This window comes from Lutra lutra, chromosome 1 (assembly GCF_902655055.1).
Source record: "Lutra lutra chromosome 1, mLutLut1.2, whole genome shotgun sequence".
Classification (NCBI taxonomy): domain Eukaryota; kingdom Metazoa; phylum Chordata; class Mammalia; order Carnivora; family Mustelidae; genus Lutra; species Lutra lutra.
In genome coordinates this window covers 207,069,456-207,090,108 of record NC_062278.1, presented here as the reverse complement: position 1 = coordinate 207,090,108, position 20,653 = coordinate 207,069,456, and the positions used below count along the sequence as shown (strand labels likewise).

Sequence of the window (20,653 nt, the reverse complement as noted above, 5' to 3'; positions counted from 1 at the left end):
TGGGGGAGACATGGAACATAATTTTGTATTTGTTTTTTAAGCCCTTGATTAAATGTCAGCTTGTCAGTCCATGATCACAGCATTTTGTGCTTACTCTCTAGTTAATCCTTCATGGAACTATAGGCAGCCCCCATCTTTTGCCCCTCACACCCCAAGAGAAAGAGAAGCAGTAATGATCACTGTAGTCTTCATTTTAAGGTACTGCAGCTGAACAGAAATGTGATGGAGAATTATAAAATGTTGATCAAAATGACATAATAGGCTACGCTAAACTTATATGGGAATAATTGGTTGTCATTTATGTTTGCAATGAACATGTATTGCATGCGTAACTTTCTAAAACTTAAAGAAAATAAACAAAAGTTCCTAACCATGGCATTGCTCACTCATGAGACTTCTAGTTTCTGAGCCATCGGCAAATGTCTGCCTGTGCCGAGTCCTGCAGGTGGGATGGTGGTATCACCACCCCAAGGGGACCTTGCAAAGGAACTAGCAGCTCTGGGAACCAGCAGTGTCCTGGGCCACAAGGGAAAGGAAGCTCCACGCAGCCTGCCCACCAGCTGCCTGCTTGCCAGAGGAGAGCACGGAGGCTCCTGCTGGTGAACATACCAATTTCAGCCGGAAGACAGGAGATTTGGTTTTTTGGCAGATCCAGAATTCTCATTGCTTGAAACAGCTCAATGTAGGTAGGAATGATTTGAATCAGGGTATTAGTGATGTGCCATTCTTGTAGGTGTGTCTGCTCCTTCAGTGAATCCGGGAGCTCCTGAGACAGAATGAATGACATCAGTCACAACCAGTTCCTCATGGTGTCAGAGCCGAGCGGTGGCGTGCGCAAAGTCAAGTGTAACCGGGCATTTGAGAGAAAGGCAAGAAGCAAGACAGCATGGGTGAGAGCATCAGACCTAACCTTAGCCGGCTGCACAGCCCCTCCATGAAACCACTTTAAGACTCTGGGGTTGTCATGAATCTCACAACAGTGGACTGGCCAATTTCAAAAGTGCCATGAATTCCTGATATGAAAATCAAATGCCCAGTGAACACAGATAACCAGGCTCACACCTATAGCCGCGACATGTACTATTGGTTTACAACACACTGATTTAACACCTTCTGAAAACAAAATCTGTCCATGCACTGGATTTTAAAATGTGTGCTATGTTTCCCTCCCTAGTTGCTTGATAAAGATCTAATCGTTGCTGTGCCAAGTTTCTCACTGTTTTTCTGAGTCTCTCATAGGAAAGAACACCAGAAAGAGAGCAAGGAGACATGAATGCTGGGCCAGGTTCTGCCTTTTTCCACTACCTCCCTGGTCATTTCTGAAGTGACAGAGGAACTCAGCAGAATCCAAGGCTGCCCTGGGCTCAAGGGTTCTGGGATATGATTGCAAAGGCGCTGAGAAGTGCTTATGGATGTAGGTTCTCCAGACAGGCTGGGTAACCCTTGTGGGGTTAAGTGCTTAGACAAAGGCCATGCTTGACAATGACACATGAGAATGATTTACCAGCGGTATTTAATTAGAACTGCAGAAGGGCACCCACTGATTTCAATGATAGAGATGCAGGAGAAAAAGACTAGAGGTTGTATAGTAATAAACTCTCCCAGTTTCAGAGGGCAGTGCAGCCTACATGTCAGTGTCCTAGAATACTGGCTCATTCAGGACCCACAACGGCCCTCAGAGGGAGCTAAGGCAGGCCTTAGCCCCATTTTACTGAGGAGGAGAGAAAATATATGAAAGTGGAATAAAGTGCCTCCAGATCACATGACCAATAAAGGACACCCACGACGATCCCCTCCCCAAATTCAGTCTCCCAGCCCAGAGCCCTTTCAGCTGTAAATCGGGGGCATAAAAAGAGATGAAGGGCAGGTTCCAGAGAACCCTGTCCCCCAGAAAGAGACCATAGTACCAGTTTGCTTGTCCATAGCACACTCAGGTGCTGCTTCCACCAGAAAACGTCAGATCACCTGCAAGCCCAGGAGATACTGCCCCAAGCAAAGCAGCAGGTCAGGGCACGGGGAGCAGGAAGCCACCTGTAAACCCCAGAGGAAAGAAAGTGGGTAGGGGAAGCTAAATCTTTGTCCTGGCCTCAGACTCTCAGAAGGAAAAACAGCTAAATCTGTCACCACCTACCAGGGGATGTTACCTGAAAGGCTTAGTTCATTTAAAAAAAAAAAAAAAAAAAAAGGCAAAGAGTGATTTTAAAGGTCTTGGGAGAGAGACCGCAGGAGTAATCATTTTAATTAAAGGCTGTGCCATCCTGGGAAGGGCCGCCAGGATCCCAGCGCCTGCCGACCTCCGAGGGACCCCACTGTCCTCCCCAGGACTGCAGGGTCTTGAGCGGAGGAAGAGACCTGAGAACCCGGTTTAAAGCAGGCAACTGGCTCCTCCCCATCCATGGGAAAGCTCTCTTTCGGCCAAGGCCAAGGCCAGTCAATGCCTCCAGCAGAATCCAGCAGCGCATCGGGGCACCCCCTTGCTGCACTCACCGTCCACTGCTCCCCCGAAAGCTCAAACACAAACGGACTCCGTTTGTTTCTCTCCTTGGAAAGTGAACTCTGCCTCGCGAAAGTGTCCCTTTCGATCTTTTCCAAAAGCCTCGCGCTGGTGTCTACGAAGCCATTCTTGCAGTACGCAGCCTGGGGGATGCCTTTCCTCCTGCACTCGGCCACGAAGTTCCACTCCTCCTTTATCCTAAACGGATAGCAAAGGCCGAAGTCAGGCTCCTGGGGAACCGCCCCCACCAGCATGGAGTTGCCGGCAGACCACCTGTGCGCAGACGCAGTCCCTCCCCAGGCCGGCGATTTCCCCGCAGTGGCCGCAGCTGGAGACTCAGGGACCCCGCCACGGAACCAAGTCTCAGCTTTGCCCCCTGCACTCTTTCCTGGGTCCCTCTGCTGTGGGAATGTAAGCGGCATCTTACACCCTCAGAGTTGTGAATTATCAGCAACTTTGACTAAAAAAAGTAGAGAAGGTGAGTGGGATGGAATTCCTAAAATTTCTACCAAAGTTACCTATGTATTTGATTAATTACAATTTCCTTTGATATTATGTGGTGCTAGCCCAAGTTGTTTTGTTTTAAGATTTTATTTATTTATTTGACAGAAACACAGCGAGACAGGGAACACAGACAGGGGGAGTGGAAGAGGGAGAATCAGGCTTCCCGTGGAGCAGGGAGTCCCATGCTGGGATCCCAGGACCCTGAGATCTTGACCTGAGCTGGAGGCAGATACTTAAGGACTGAGCCACCCAGGCACCCCTCTTTTGTTTTTTAAATGCCTGGCCACAGGAATATGCTAATATTTCAAGGGTGTCTGATTTGAAATGTATAGGCAACCCCAGTTTATATCATACCCTAAAAAACAATCTTTACAACTCTGCAGAGACTAAAGTGAACTTGCAGAAAACTGATAGCAACATAAATAATTCTTGACTACAGACACACAAATCAGTTCTGTCCGGTGGAGGGACAACCCTCCCCCACCTCTGAGGACAGATTGTTCCGTTTGCAAGTTCATGTCAATTTTCCTGATACCTAAACGTGTCTGTCCTTTGGCTTCTCCTCTGAACTGGCTGTAACACCTCCCTCCTTGTCCTCGTGTTCATAATGAGAAAAACTGAATTTTTAACTCGCATTCCCTTTGTATCTGCACGTTTTCTGAGGGTTAACCTTTATCACAGGTTGGACACCCTGTGAGAAGTCGGGCAGTGGTGCGGTTGAGGTGGGAGAAAGCCCAGACCTCTTTCCCTCATCCCTTGTTGGGTTGGGACCCGCAGGGCTCAGAGAGCTGTGATCACCTTCTCCTTTATGTAGCTTCAACTGCTTTCAGTCCTGCCTGGTTTTTGTTTCACACCCCCAACTCCCCCCAACCCATGCCCCAGAACCCATGACCCCCTGTAATGTTCAGTTCTTAGGGAATGAGTAAGTAGGGAAACCAGAGGGGCAAAGCTGCTGGGACAGCGTGCAGAGGACGTGGAGCTAGCTAGAGAGCCCTGATTCAGAGCCAGGCCCACACTGCTAAAGGAATCATAGATGAAACATTCTAGTAAGTGTTTATAGACAGTCTTTCCACCAGTCGAAAGTTAAGAGTGTTAGCAAAGCTTGGTAGCAACCCTAGAATGTGGTCAGTGTCAGTAATTCCTCAGGAGAGCTGCAATGCAGGGGTGGGTGGCTGGTGACACAGCCGGACCCTGCCAGTCACCAACCCTTTAGATCCCAACGGATTTTGTAAAGATCATATGTATACTGTATGATCCAAACATTCCACTCCTAGGTATTTCTAGAAGACAGGGGAAAGCATATATCCATACAAAGACATGGGCATATGTTCATATCAGCTTTATAGCCCAAACCTGGAAACAACCCAAATGCACCTTCACAGGTGAATGGATGGACACACTGTAGCTTATTCACACCATGGAACACTACTCGGTGATAAAAAGAAATGAACTCTTGATACAAACTACCGCATGAGTGAATCTCAAGGTCATCGGGCTGAACGAAAGAATCCAGGTAATCAATCAACCAATCAATCAATAAAAGAATCCAGACCAAAAAAAGTATTCCATTTATATAAAATGATTTGTAAGACTCTAATAAATGCGGGGCGCCTGGGTGGCTCAGTGAGTTAAAGCCTCTGCCTTCAGCTTGGGTCATGATCCCAGAGTCCTGGGATCGAGCCCCGCATCGGGCGCTCTGCTCAGTGGGGAGCCTGCTTCCTCCTCTCTCTCTCTGCCTGCCTCTCTGCCTACTTGTGATCTCTGTCTGTCAAATAAATAAATAAAATCTTTAAAAAAAAAAAAAGACTCTAATAAGTGCAAAATCATCTACAACGACAGGAAGGCGTGACTGCCCGGGCATCGAGGACAGGGATGAGAGGAAAGAACCACCAAGAGTGAGGAAGAGGCTTGTAAGGTGACGAACATGATCATATCTTGATTGTGGAGATGGTTTTAGGGACGTATACATACATCAAACATTTCAAATTGTATCCTTTAAATACACGTAGTTTCCTGCGTGTAAGTTATGCTCCTCAGTAAGGCTTTTTTTTTTTTTAAAGATTTTATTTATTTGATAGAGATTACAAGTAGACGGAGAGGCAGGCAGAGAGAGAGAGAGAGAGAGAGAGGAGGAAGCAGGCTCCCCGCTGAGCAGAGAGCCCGATGCGGGGCTCGATCCCAGGACCTTGAGATCATGACCTGAGCTGAAGGCAGAGGCTTTAACCCACTGAGCCACCCAGGTGCCCCCTCAGTAAGGCTTTTATAAATAACATTTCGTGGTTCCACTTTCATCACCTCCAAGTCCCTCCTCAGCCCCTTTGCACCTCTCTTGCTGTTCGCATGCACCTGGCAAACCTCACTCTAGCTGGTATCCACTACCCCTCCTCTGCCCGCCCCCCCCCGCCCCCCGGTTCTGCACATGCACCCATCCAGGACACAAACATGAAGGAGAGTTCACCACCTTGCAAACTGGCCTCATTTTGGATGGTGGTCCCCTGACCCAGGCCCCTCACTGCTGCCCAGCAGCCCTACCACACTCCCAAGTCATCTTTTGCCATAGGCCCTAGGTGACTCTTACACATTTTCTCCCTTTCAAGCAAACCTCCATCACTGCCTACCCCATCCTCTATCCCAGAGCTTCTAGTCCAGGGAGGGAAGAAATGAAAGAGAACAGAACACCTGGAAGTCCCAGCACCACATCCACGCCACCTGCTCCTGTCTGTTCTATCAACTCTGCCTGTGCTTCGCCTGGTCCGGAAGAACTCTCCCAGATCCTCCCTGGTTACCCCCCCTTCCCGAGCACCCAGCCTCTCACTGGCTCAAGGACTTCCTGCTTCGGGTTGTCTCTTGAGTATTTCCCTCCTGAGGATCACTCGCATTAGCACATGCGCTCAGTTTTTTCTCCCAACTCAAAGGGCAACACTGCCACCATCATCTTCTCCACCCCTCCCCCCACCTCCCTGCAACGTCATGTCTTCCATCAAGCCTGCTTCTCTGCTCCACCTTACAGCCAACCCCACAAAAGAGCTGTGCTGACTCACATCCACAATTCTCCATCCCCTGTTCTCTGTTGAATCCCCTTTGCTCGGCGTCCCCCTTCTTTGGAAATTGTTCTCCAGATCACCATGACCTCCACTTTGCTAGACTCAGTAGCCAAATCCAGTCCTCATCTCCTCTGACCCATCTGGAACATTCGGCACAGCTTTTCTTCCCCCATCAAGCCTGATTGCCCTTGGCTCCCTCTCTCTGCCCATTCCACTCCTACCTCTCTAGTCACTGGGCTGTCTCCCCCTCAGCTTCCCAACCTCGGAATCTCCAAGGTCCCAACACCCAGTCCTTGGGCCTCTGCCCTTCTCCATCTACATTCATTCATTGGCTATCTCGCAGTGCATGGCTTTAAATGGATCTGTATGCTGATGATGCCCAGTTACAGTTATCTAGCCAAGACTGCCTCACTGACTCCTTGCTTCTCCCGTAGCTCCGCCTGAATGTCTAAAATTAACATGTTCCAGGGGCACCTGGGTGGCTCAGTGGGTTAAAGCCTCTGCCTTCGGCTCAGGTCATGATCTCAGGGTCCTGGGATCGAGCCCCGCATCGGGCTCCCTGCTCAGCGGGGAGCCTGCTTCCTCCTCTCTCTCTGCCTGCCTCTCTGCCTACTTGTGATCTCTGTCTGTCAAATAAATAAATAAAATCTTTTTTTAAAATAATCAAAATTTAAAAAAATAAAATTAAATTAACATCTTCCAACCCAAACTCCTGATCTTCACCCCCAAACTTGCCTCTTCTCCATTCAGTAAAAGGCTTCCAGATGCTCTGGCTAAAAACCTCAGGCCCATCGTTGGCTCCATACTTTCCTCATGCCTCATATCAAATCCATCAAGAGATAATGGTCAGTTCTACAAGAATCACGCCACTCCCCACCATCTTCCCTGCTTCCATTCTTGGCCAAGGCGCCATCCTCTGCACCACTCTTGCCTCCCTACGGTCGAAACTTGTCCAGCATTTCAAGTAAGCCCGTCACAATGACAATCACACTCTGTCCTTGGCTCTTTGTTTCACCCAGCAAAGCAATGTCCCACTGCGCCTCCAAAGCCATACAAGACTGTACCTCACCTGTCTGTCTGGCCACGACCACTGGTGCAGTCCCTTGCTTTCCTGGTCTGCTGACTGGCTCCCTTGCTCCTCCGTGAACACCCAGGACAACCCATGCCTCAGTATTTGCATTGCTCTTCTGTCTGCCTGGGACATTTGTTCCTGAATTTTGGCAGGGTTGGCTCCCCAGGTCTACATGTACACTTTTTGCCCTTCCAAAATGACTTTGGGTATCATTGGAGTTTCAAGCTTGCCATTAAGCTGGGAGAAAGAGGAGCATTTGAAAAAATATTTTGCCGATGGCCCTGGCTAGCCTGGCTACCACCTTACCAAGGTCCTAGTCACAGCGAGCTGAGCTGAGGTAAGCACTCGGCTATCAAGGAGGCAGGGCTTCAGGATCTACCTATGACATCTCCATGTAATGTCATAAAAGTATAAATTTTTAAAAATGCCAGCACATGGAGAGAGATGAATTTTATACTGGGAGAAAGTGGTAGGATGGGCTTTTCATTATTAGCTCTTCTGTATAGTTTAAATATATTTTAATACCATGTGATTTTAAAAAATGTAAATACCTAGGGCCACCTGGACAACTCGGTTGGTTAAGCATTTCAGCTCAGGTCATGATCTCAGGGTCCTGGGGTCGAGCCCTGTGTCCAGTTCTGCCCTGGGCATTGAGCCTGTTTAAGATTCTCTCTCTCCTTTCTCTCCCTCTGCCCTTCCCTCTACTCCTGCATCTGTCTGTCTCTCTCCCTCTCTCTCCCCACCATAAATAAATAAATAAATAAATAAATAAATAAATCTTTTTTTTTAAAGATTTTATTTATTTATTTGACAGACACAGATTACAAGTAGGCAGAGAGAGAGGAGGAAGCAGTCTCCCTGCTGAGCAGAGAGCCCAATGCGGGGCTCGATCCCAGGACCCTGGGATCATGACCTGAGCCGAAGGCAGAGGCTTTAACCCACTGAGCCACCCAGGCGCCCCTAAATAAATCTTTTTAAATAAATCAATGTAAATGCCTACCTATGGTTCTAGATCAGACTGTAGCAGTCAGGGCTGTGGGGCAGACCCTGGGTCTAAGACATGCAGATTGAAGGAAAGAAGAAATCCCCCCAAAATGGCAGCAGCCAACAGCACAGACACTGTTCACCAAGCCTTGTGTTCACCAAGCACTTTTCAGGTTAACATCTCTTTTACACTCATTTCTTAGACTGAGTCTGAAGGGCTTCGCTGCCAATGTGATGAGACGATGCCCGTTAAGCTTTACAGAATGCATCCTTCCTGTATCGCGAACAACAAACCAACATAAATGGCTCACCTATTTGGGGGCAGCTAACATATAATGGAGAAAAGGAAAGATATGAGTCACATCTCATTAAAAAGAAGCATATACCAAATCCTTTGGGGATTTCTTTTTAAATGTTTTCTATCCGGGGCGCCTGGGTGGCTCAGTGGGTTAAAGCCCCTGCTTTCAGCTCAGGTCATGATCCCAGGGTGCTGGGATCGAGCCCTGTGTAGGGCTCTCTGCTCAGCAGGGGGCCTGCTTCCTCCTCTCTCTCTGCCTGCCTCTCTGCCTACTTGTGATCTCTGTCTGTCAAATAAATAAACAAAATCTTTTAAAAAAATAAATTAAAAAAAATGTTTTCTATCCCATTCCCTCCGAAACCCCATGAGAATATAAACTATTTTTTGGTGAGAGTCAAGACTATAAACTCTTTTTTTTTTTTAATTCCACTCTCTTCCTCCAGAGTGATTAAAATCAGTAAGCAGTCTAGCATAAGATAATAGAGTTGTTGAATCGCTCCTTTGTACACATGAGACTGCTGTAACATAGTGTGTTGGCTGCTCTTCAATTTTAAAAAAATGGGGAAAAAAGATCAAAAGAGATAAATAAATACATGAATAAACTGTCTTTGTCTTTATACATTATCACCTGTATAAATGAATAATCATCCCCTTGAATCAATTTTAGCAGAACTTCAAATACAAGACATGTAAAACAATGCCATTACAGTTTCACTAATTAAATCAGTAAATGTGCAAATAAAGTGCTCTTCCCTTAAGAAACGAACCCACAATCCTAGCCTGGATGGCAGAGAGCCTTCCCGGATGAGAAATTCCTCACTCAGAACCTTCCAGCTGCTCTTCTATTTCTCCCATTCAGTGACTCAATTTCATCCAGGCAGGACGCTATTCTGTATTGTATCTTTGCTTATAATCCTTTTTTTAAAAAATATATTATTTATTTATTTGTCAAAGAGAGAGAGAGAGAGCATGCACAATCAGGGAGAGCCGCAGGCAGAGGGGGAAGCAGGATCCCCAGTGAGCAAGGAGCCCAATGTGGGACTTGATCCCCAGACCCTGAGATCATGACCTGAGCCAAAGCCAGATGTTTAACCAACTGAGCCACCCAGGTGTCCCTCCGCTTATCATTTTTAAGTTTTGATACATGCTTCATGAAATAAAGACAGTCTTACAAAATGAAGTACCATGAAGTCAGGTCACAGAGCAAGCTAGAGCCTGTTTTCATAAAATTAAATTAACCAGATAATTACTTTTTCTGATAAGGCATTTGTCAGGTTTTCAATATGTTCATTTCCCCCACAGGAAACAGATCTTGAGAAACTAAAGATTACCCTACAAATAGTGTTAAGAATCGCAGCATGAATCGCAGTACGGAAACAGAGACACCTGCCAAAAAGGGAAATTCATTCATTCATACGTTCATTTTTTGCAGGTCCTGGGAAGCCGATCAGCTTGCTCCTTGAACCCCCACATTCCTCCCTCCACTATCCCTACTTCACCCTCACCTGCCCAGCCAATCTGACGGCTGTTTTTCTTATCCTGAGCTAGAAGAACCTAACTTGCCTAAGAAGTTTTCTGTCTTAGGGCAAGCAAGATAAGTAAGACATGGCACCAGCCCAATTCAGGGCCAACCTGGTACATAGGAACCATGGGAAGCTGTCTACAACGTCATTTCACAGCAGGATGAAAGAAAGAAGCCAAAAGGCAAAAACCACTCCAAAGCAGCTGGACCCTAGCTCTCTGCAGATGCCTCCTACTTCCAGAACCCTCAGGGGGTTACATCAGCTACAGACACTTTCCCCCAAAACCCCCAGGGCTTGGGTCCCCCTTTAGGAAGTTGTCCTACCCTAGAGTAACCCAGATGCTAGGAGTATGGAGAAGGTCGGAGCAGAGCTGAGTGACACTTTGGGCTCACGGGGTCCAGGGACCTATGTAATTCGTGCTAGTGTAGATCACTCAGACCCATTGCCGTAGGTGTTGCCCGGTCTGAGGTTCCAATTCTTAAATTCAAGATTCATCTCATATTGGATAACCTCAGATTAGTGCAAGTGAAAAGAACGTCCCAACTATGTGTGATTGCAGCGTTGTGCAGGGAAAAGAGCTTGGCCAATTCCTCCGCTTACCAGCTGTGTCAACTCAGGTAAGACACTTGGGTCCCAACTTCCTCATCTTCAAGTTGGGGATAAGGATAACCACCTGGAACGGCTGTGATGCTTACAGTAACAGCTCAATTATCAAACACGATCAGAATAGGTACTGGTTTGATCCAGATAGTTCATAAGAATGGAGAGCCAAGAACAGAGAGACATTCATATCTTACACATTTTGTTTTTACCTTAATGACTGGTGGTTCAGTCATTAAGAGTCTGTCTTCGGCTCATGACATGATCCCAGGGTCCTGGGATCAACCCCCACACAGGGCTCCCTGCTCTGCAGAAAGCCTGCTTCTCCCTCTCCCATTCCCCATGCTTGTGTTCCCTCTATTATTGTCTCTCTCTCTCTCTGTCAAATAAATAAAAAATCTTCAAAAAAATTTAAAGCACAGAAAAATATCAACCTTTGCCAACTTGAGATAGGGTTATGGACCTCCTCTGAATCTGGGTCTGCTGATCAGAATCCCATTCTGCCTTCCTTATATAAACCACACCCTCCACACATCATGCAAGAGCTCCAGTTTTGGTTCCTTCATAGTGAATTAAAAAGTCAGATGCAAAGCCACCGGAATGTGCAACCTCTCCAACTGGTCCTACTTCCTTGGATTTGTGCAGAGCTGAGTCAATTGTGTGGCCCTAGGTTATCCCAAATGGAGTTTTTCCAAAGTGATAAGCTTCATTTCATATACATGTCACTCTCTTTTCCTCCTGTATCATGAGTTTACACGAGCATAGTCAAATTATCTCCTGTCCAGCCAAGTAAAAAATGGTGTCAGTAGAGCAAGTCTTAGCCCACATTCACCTCAACAAGTAAGGATGGAAATACATGACAGGGAGTACCTTTGAGCTGCTCCAGGGCATGGGAGAGAGTTTACTGTGTCATCGCTATGCACCCCGTGCCTGGTACGGTGCCTGGAATGCATGTGGGACTGTACATGACCACAGCACACTCACTAAAGGAGCTACAGGCAAGTAGAGAAAACACATACTTTTCCAATGCACTTCTCTCGAGCCTTTCTGTCTCCTTCTTCTGCCAAGCTTTGTGCTTCTTGACGCGCGTCTCCCACAAGGCTCTGATGACAGAAATGTCGAACACGACCACTTTGTGTCCCATTTTGGGAGCATGAAATTACCTATTTAAAAAACATACATATGTCAGCTTCACACACACACAAGAGAAAATAGTTTTCTTACGACCTTTATTTTTCTTTAAGATTTTTTTAATTTATTTGAGAGAGAGAGAGAGTGCATGTGCCAACCAGCGATGGGGAAAGGGCTCAGAGAGTGGGGTGGGAGGGGGGCAGGTGGTGGTGGAAGGAAAAGGACAAGCAGACTCCTGGCTGCTGGCTGAGCACAGAGACCACAACGCACTGAAGTTTGATCCCAGGACTCCAAGATCACAACCTGAGATCACGAATGGAGCTGAAACCAAGAGTCAGACGCCCAACGACTGAGCCATCCAGGCACCCCAGTTTTAGCATGAACTTTGAAATGAAACAAGAATGAATCCATCCTCATAAGTAATGATGAAATGCCCTGTGAATTCCAGAATGGCAGTTTGCTAATGTTCTTAAAGCCTGATGGTATTCTGGGTAAGTCAAGTCCAACACCCAGCCTGTGGCTCCTTAGAAGGTCACACTTGTATCTCTACCTCTCAGCCAGATTTGGGGGTTCCCAAAGCCCCCTGGGCCCTCCATAAGCCTCTTGGTTCCATGTTCTATTGAATTTTCTAGCATCTCATCTTTCCAATAGGACTGTACCAGACTCAAGAGTATGTTTGTGAGTTAATCATAAAACACACACACACACACACACACATGCACGCACACACACAGCATGTCAGTCAGTGAATTGTAGGGCTGTTGAATATTCTCCGCTCCAGTTCCAGATGCTTCTAAACGGCAGTCCGTGGGGACACAAAAGCAAATATTTGATCTTTGGACTCAGCTGTGTACTCCCCATGAAGGGCTTGCCAGGCTGAGTGGGAGAGCCGGCTTCTGTCTGTGCAGTGGTAGGCTGGAGAGCCATCATTTTCGTCTAACAAGCTGAAAATGCTGGCCCCGGTTTACTTCCATCTTTCCCTTCATTTCTGACATCTGGGACTGTCTTTTGTCTGCCTTAAAATCCTTTTACCTCAGGGAGATTGCTGGCAAAGGTACAAGAGATGCATCTTTCTGTGCGGACCTATGTTTTCAATTCTCTGGGGTCAATAACATGGGAGAGGCATTGGAAGGTCCTGTAACTCTATTTAACCTTATCAGGAACTGCTGGACTGTTTCCCCAAAAAAGCAGCCTCATTTTCCTGCCCTGACAGCCGAGCATGAGGGTTCTGGTGTCTCCACATCCTCTCCACTCTCGTTCTTCCACTCTCTCCCACCATGGCCGTCCCAGTAGGTGGGGGCAGTGGTCTCTAGTGGTTTCGATTTGCATCTCCCTGACAGCTAATGAGGTTGACTGAACATCTTTTTATGTACTTATTGACCATTTTTATACCTTCTTGGGAGAAATGTCTATTCAGATCCTTTGCCAAGTTTTAAATTGGGCCATTTGTCTTTTTAATTGTTGACTTGTAATAGTTCTTTCTATGTCCTAAGCACGGGTCTTTTGTCTGATACATGATTCGCAAATGTTCTTCGATTCCATCCTTTTATTTTTAACCTAATTACATGGTTATATTTGGTGTGAGATTTTGTAGACAGAACCTTTTACTTTTTTTTTTTTTAAGTAGGCTCCATACTCACTGTGGGGCTTGAACTCACAACCCTGAGATCAATAGTCATATCCAGCCTGGAGCCCCTGTTGACAGAATCTTATTGGATCATTTATTTCACACATTCCAACAACGTCTTTTAATTGGTGTATTTGAGCAACTTACATTAACCATAATTACTGATACTTTGCATTTAGGTCTAAATTCACTTATTACCCATTTTCTGCTGGACTCCTCTTTTGTTTTCTCTTTACACTTTCCAGCCTCCTTTTGTGTTTATCTGAACATCTTTTTAGTATTCAATTTATTTTCTCTATTATGTTTTGGACTCTGTTTCTCAGTGTAGTCTTTCCTTTTTCATGGTTGCCCTAGGGAAGATAAGCTCCTGGCTTCACTTCTCATAGCCCATCAGAAACAATATTTTAGGGGCACCTGGGTGGCTCAGTGGGTTAAAGCCTCTGCCTTCGGCTCAGGTCATGATCCCAAGGTCCTGGGATGGAGCCCCACATCGGGCTCTCTGCTCCGCAGGGAGCCTGCTTCCTCCTCTCTCTCTCTCTGCCTGCCTCTCTGCCTGCTTGTGATCTCTGTCTGTCAAATAAATAAATAAAATCTTTAAAAAAAAAAAAAAAAGAAAGAAAGAAACAATATTTTACCCCTTGGAGTGAGACGTGGAAACCTTACTACCACCGAGGTCCCTTAGGCTCTCGCCTCGGTGCTGCCATTGTCCCACGCACTGAATCTGTCAGTGTTCTATTTTGGGCTTCCAATCCTGAAATGTTTTTAAAGAACTCACGAGGAGGACGCTAGCCCATCACATCTACCCTGATATGGACCGTATCTGTGGCTCCTCCCTCATTCCTATTGTCCCATGTCCCCTCTAGTAGCATTTCCCTTCTGCCTAAACAACTCCCCCAAATAGTCCCCTCAGACAGAGACCTCAGCTGACAAAACCTCTGTTCCCCTTCACCTGAATATCTTCTTTTCACCTTCACTCCTTTTTTTTTCTTTTTCCTCTTTTCCTTTTTTTTTTTCTACCTTCAGTCCTGAAGATGGTTTTTGCTGGATAGCGAATCCTGAGGTAATTCTTTTCAACGCTTTATAGACACTGCCCATTTCTTCTGGCCTCCATGGTTTCCCACGAGAAAGGTGCAGTAGTTGGAACCATAAGTCTCGTCAAGGTGACACGTCACGTTTCTCCCACGACTTGTTGAGAATTATTCCTTGTCTTTGAGTTTCCTGTTTAATTATGACAAATCTGGGCATGGGTTTCTTTGGGTTTATCCCGTGTGGGATTTCCTTAGCTCCTCTGGTCAGGAGGTTTTATGTTTTGCCCAGTTTGGGGATTTTTCAGCCATCTTTTTTTCTCCAACTATTTTTTTTTTCTGCACTGCCCTCTTGCTCCCCTCTTCTGGAACTCAGACAAAACAAATATTAGCCCTTCCAATATCATTTTGTAGATTCTTGAGGCTGTTGGCTTTTTTAGACATCTCTTTTCCTCTCTTTTTTCAGATTTTTAATATCCAGCAATCCATCTTCAAATGACCCACACCTTCCCCACATCATCTCCATTATGTTTATGAGTCTATCCAGGGAGTATTTTATTTCAGGGATTGTCTATTTTATTTCTAAAGTTGCCATTTAGTTCTTTTTATCTCCAACTTCTTGTTGGTGGTCCTTTCTCTTTCCATTCACACCTGAGGGCAGAGAGAGAGGACTCCAGAAAGGACAAACTTGGAAGGGCTTCCAACCTCGTTTTAGAAGTTGCAGCTCAGTGCAGTGGACAGCAGGGTAGTCCTCTGCTTTGGTCAGGCTGGGCAACTGACAGGCCACGCCCCCCACCCCACCCCCCCGCCCCAGGGTGGAAGGCCACCTGACCAACGACCAGGGGTGCAGACATATGCAGTGTGGGTCCAGGGTCATAGGAAGCCTTCAGAGCACAGGGGCTCCACGAGGGCTCTGTTTTCTAGGTGGAGAGCACTGCAGAAAGCTTCTTGCTAGCCAGGGCTGTCCATTTGCAAAGGACCAGGTTCTGGGCCTGGGGCTGGGGCCAGCTCGTGTACCCAGACCCCTGCTGGCCCCCTCCTGCCCACACCAGAACAGGCAGGAGGACTCCTTCCACCGTACTGTCCCTCTAGTGCTGTCCCCTGAGAAAGCTGAACGGGTTGTTCACTTTAAAAGGACAAGTACTTCAAGGAACCACACAGTGTGTCATACAGCACAGACGTTGAAGTCTATGTTCAGAGCCAAGAGGCACTACGTTGATGACTGACACAGTAGGTGGTGGTTCAGTTCAGATGTCACAGTCCCTCCTCCCGCCTTCTGGGACTAGAATTCCCAGGGGGGACTGTCCTCAGATTGTACGGGTCGACTGCCCATGTGCGTCCCCCAGTGGCCGTCTGGGATGGAGGCCGTGGTCCACCCTGGCCTTCAGCTCAAACAGCAGAAGGCATGCTGATAAGGGCCAGACCCCCAGGGAAGGCTCAGGGATGAGCCCAGGAGCTCTAAACAACGTTATGGTTGTTCTCAGAGCTCTTCCCTCTCCTCTGTTCCCCCAGTTCTTCTAGATTGCTGGGGCTCCCTTTTACAGTCCTTTGGCCAGAGAGCTGGGGCTTTAGTCCCCCGGCTTTGTTGTGCACCCACTTTGGGGGGCCAAGTAGCAGGAGGCCCTGGGGATAGAAAAAGCAATGAGAGTTTTCTCCACTCTCTGGGGCCTGCAACTCCTCGGATGCAAAAGGAAAAACCCCTTTTCTCAAAGTTTTGAGTGACTGAGGCCCTCCACTATCAACCCCCTACCCCCATGCCCCTGCACCTCCTGCTACCACTGAATCCTTTGGGGCCTGAGGCATGACAGGATGGAGAAAAGAAAAACAGGGATTGACCTCTCTCTCTGAGCATGAGGGGTCCCCTTTTCCTCTCCTGGAGTGACATTCAGCAGCCCTGTGCCCAGTTCTGGGTTCCAGGCTGCCTTGAGTCCAGGCAGCACAACACTGGAGCGGGGAAAAGGGAAACATACCACAGGCTCTCTGTACTTGGAATTCTGGGGTCTTTCCCTTACTCTGTTTCCACCAGCTGATTTTCAGAGTCTTCATACTCCTCTTCCGTGTGCTCCTTCCGGGTTTTAGAACCACATTCAATGGGAGAGACGTGGTGGAGGATGCCTGACTCCGTCTCCCCCAGAACCAGAAACCACTGCATGTCATTTGTCTTTTACCATGTTCCTTACTCTGTCATTTTCAGCTCAGGAGCACCTAAGCTGCAAACGTCTTAAGGTTTTGGCTTTTGACCAAAAAAAAGCTTCCATAGAAGTATGCTAAGCACCAGCCTGAACACAAGAGAGCACAGTCCCCAGCCTGAAATGGAGAAAAATTAGAAGAGAGAACGAACCAGGCAGACTCAAAGGCTTTGAGGCGATCTCTGCACATAATCCAAGTCTACACATAAAAGCAAAGAAAAAAGCCAGAGTAAAGTGAGCTTTCCGAGCAATGTGGACAGCCCAGGCAGCCCAGGGTACTTAAAGCTGGAAGATTGCTCCCTGTTCAGGGTGTGTGAACCTTGGCTCAGCCTCTGCTGTTGAGTGACTGTCATTTTCCTAGACCAGTAAGTCCTTGGGGAGTAGCCAGATCTGTCCATTAACTGCCTGTGCCTTAAACACACACACACCATTGCTCATTAGTTCCCATGCATTCATTTGGAGAAATGTAATTCAAGTTTGCATGCTAGAGGAATGGTCTCTTCTTGATGCCTTTGGGTTCTGTTTTTTAAATACTTGTAAATCACTATTAGTGTCAGTATTTTTATGGGAAAGAGCATATCCTATTTGTCATCTAACCATGTTCCCCATTTCCCCTGTATCTTGCAAAACAGAGAAGGAGTTTCTGTTCTTCAATTAAGAGGGTTTTGAATGTGCCAGAATTTAAATCAGGGTCACCTGTGAGATGTTCTGTTTGCAAATGTGTGTGACAAAACATAGAGGCTCTAAGAACAGTGAGAGATGACCATGTTTGCTACAGGTTTGCATGTACTGCCCAGAAAGCCTAGGAGGCTAAGAAATAACCAACTGAAAATGCCAGGTCCAGCCCCGCCCTTGGTGTCCTGTGCAGGACAGGGCTCAATCTAGGCCTCCCTAGACAACAGGGCAGGTTCAAGATCAACCCTGGAGATAGTAGCTTTTATGGGTGGGTGTCAGATCAGAAAAGTGGTTTTATAATAGGAGCCAATAAGTCAGTCCAGGACAGAAAGGAGACACTCCCTCTGGAACAAAGCCACACTGGGGAGCAGAGAGGAGGGAGATATCAAGGACGGGACACAGGGACCAGTCCCTCAGCAGGTTCCGGAAAGAGAGACGGTCCCCTGGTGAATTTACAAAGCTCATCTCTTCTTTGTAGCATGAGCTCCAGTCAATACAGCCTTTCAGGCAAATCCATGAAATGCAATTTCCTAAGCATTAGGTTTCTCCAGAACTATAGAAAGAGCACCATGATACACTATTCCAAAGCAGTAAAGAGAAATTCACCTCTACAGGATGTGGTGTGAGACAACCTCAATTCAAATAAAGCAATATCCTCCTAGAGAAAACACTACATCCAAGCAGACTCTCCTGAGGCACCGTAAGAAATGCAGAGCATTAGCCTGAGCCCTAGTGGATTTGACAGCTAAGATTCATGGACTCAAGGGAACATCTGATTCCAGTTCCCTGCTGGAGATCTATCTGGCTTTGTATTACAGCTGAAGCACGAGAACACGGATCCCTAGATTTGGGGCTGCACGGTCCATAGCCACAGAAGAGAAGAAAACACATGAGACTAGAAGAGAGGAGAGGACGACAGTGACATCACTCATGGCAGCAGAAAGGACACTGGGGCAGAGTGCCCTGAGGCTCATTTTTCTCCAGGGCTTGGAGTTCTGGATCCTGAGTGGACACATCAACAATCAGAGTCTCAAAAGTTTGATTCACAGTAGAAAGGATAATTCCTCCTGGAAAAACATTTTGCTTTACTGCTTTACTGTTTTATTTCAGTAAAGGGCAAGAGAGTAAATATTGTAGGCTTCACAGGCCAATTGGCACAATGGAAGCAGTTCTGTAGGCACTTAGATCACAAAAGAGAAAACTCCTGGCCTGCCCCTCCCTGCTGACTTGCCCTGGGCCTGCCAGAGCCCTGAGTCTGCTTCTCTGCTTTGTTGCTGGGTTGCCACCTACTAGAGACATTCTCAGGACAAGACTGATTGGCCCAAGAGGGAAAGGCCCGGTAGGTCAGCACGCAGAGGGACTGGGAATGAGGAGCTGCTGTAGTCAGTTTCACTCTCTGTCCCGGTGACACTCAGATACCGGTGTGTGTGTTCTCATCTCCTGCCAGCTCCAGATCGGTAGCTGGCTCAAGGCTAAGTGGGCTTGCTAAGTCACCAGCTCCCGAGCAAAGATTCCATTGCTTGGTGCCCAGCCATTCCCAACAGCAGAGTGTCCAACATGTAGAGAGCAACCAGCGTGGGCCTTGGGCAACAGCAAGATATAGCTGGCCCAGTAGACAGACACTGAGAGTGGAGGAGAATGTGGGGGTGGAGGAGGTAGGGTCTCCAACTTGGTCTCCATGGCTCACAATGCTAGCCCCTTCCAGCGGTGCCCCCCTGCCATACAAATACACCAGCCAGTCCTGTGTGCACATCCCAGCTTTTGTGAACAATAAACTAGATTTTGCTTTGTGGATACGATGGCTTTAAAATTGTACCCACAAGTTCCTTTATATTCTTTCCTTTAAGAGTGTAGAACTTAATTCCTTTCCCCTTGAGCATGGGTTGAATTCAGTGACTCACTTCTAATGAATAAAGTGTGGTCAAAGTGATGGTGTGCAGCTTCCGAGACCAAGTCCCACCAGGCACTCCTCTCTCTTTCGGGCCAGCCACTGTGTCATGAGGATGTTCAAGCAGCCCTGTGCAAGAAGCTTCTTATGGAGAGGAACAGAGTCCTCCTGCCAGCAGCCACGTGAGCGGAAGCTGTCTAAAAGCAGATCTTCCAGCCCCGGTTGAGCCTTCAGATGGTAACAGCCCCAAAAGTCATCTCAGCAGACCCTGAGGCAAGACCACTCAGCTAAGCTATTCCCAACCCTCAGAGACAGTGACAAAATATGTTTGTTGTATTAAGCTGTAAGGGTCAGGGGTGATTTGTTATGTAGCAATAAATCATTAACACATGGACAGTAAAATAAGACTCAGTCTCAATGTGTAGCAACATCTGGTGTCTACATCTAGCCACCTCCTTGACATGCCCACTTGGACGTCTCACGCATTTCTCAGAGAAACACAATTCCTTCCAGAGTTCCTCCCTTAGAATCTAACCATTCCTGGCTGCCTCAATTCTTCACCTTGACTCTGTCCTTACCTGGAGGTCACTCCTTTATGCCTTCCACTTCTTTGCCCTGTCCACCATGGGAGCAAGACCATGTACGCAAACATGCTCGCTTGTTTGCAAGCCCAATGTATCACCCAAGTCTTAGAGGGCACGCATTTCTCACCACCAGTTAGTGCCCCAGCTGGCCTCAGGCATGCAAAAGCCTCACAGCTGGTGTCCTGACTTCCCACTCACCCTCGTCCAATCCATTTGTCGCACAACAGTGAGAGTCATTTTCTGCTGAGAATGAGATCCTGCCACTGCGTGGATCAAGCGCTCCAAAGACTTCCCTCCCAGGTGAGGGGGAGATCCCAGGGCCTGGGTCAGACTCTGGCATGACCCGCCCTTGAGCACTCTCCTTCTCAGTGCCTCACCCACCCCGCACTATTTCGTACCTCGGACTCTGGACACACTATGCCCTCTGCCTAGACCCTCTTCCCCCATCTGCCTAGCGTCCCTGCACCCCACATACCCAGACTTAGCTTCAGTCTTCTCTCCTCAGCACAGCCTTCACGGCCTCTTCACCTAAGGTAGATCCCCCCGTTATTTTATCTCTCAGATTATTTATCTCTCAGACTGTTGTTAATTCACTTCACAGCACATAATAGGAGTTGAACTATTTGCTCATTGGTTTAATTATACTTTGACCGTGGACTGTGAAGAGAAGGGCCACAGTTCACCGACAGCAGCAGCCACCTGAGAAGCCCCAGACGTGGGATGGGAGTCAGCCACTGACCCTGAGCGGTCACCAGGGGACAGATGGTGACAGACGGCAGCCCTGGAGGGAATGTAGACAGGCTCCTGCTTCTGGACCTCAACAGAGAAACCCTGTGTGTGGGGCCAGTTTACTTGGTGTGCATCCCTGTTCTTTGATTCCTGGGCCCAAATAACTGACATTATGGGCACTCATCAAATGGGGAAGGATGAATGTCCCTGCCCCTGAGCTCTCCATCTGGAGAGAACAGATGCTCACAGAGATACATTTCAGTACTGCGTGTGGATTTGATAATGG

General features: G+C 47.4%; 1 protein-coding gene across 3 annotated transcripts in view; it reads right to left on the bottom strand.

Annotated features, from left to right (window-relative positions):
- Positions 1 to 20,653, bottom strand: part of LRRC2 (leucine rich repeat containing 2) — a 42,320-nt gene that overhangs the window by 14,959 nt on the left and 6,708 nt on the right. For all 3 annotated transcript variants that reach the window (XM_047695717.1, XM_047695723.1, XM_047695708.1), the window contains exons 2-4: positions 11,539 to 11,682; positions 2,488 to 2,692; positions 610 to 766 (exon numbers count right to left, since the gene is read on the bottom strand). In XM_047695717.1, coding sequence (XP_047551673.1) covers positions 610 to 766; positions 2,488 to 2,692; positions 11,539 to 11,663 — 487 coding nt within the window. In that variant the 5' untranslated portion in view covers positions 11,664 to 11,682. The remainder of the gene's footprint in view (positions 1 to 609; positions 767 to 2,487; positions 2,693 to 11,538; positions 11,683 to 20,653) is intronic.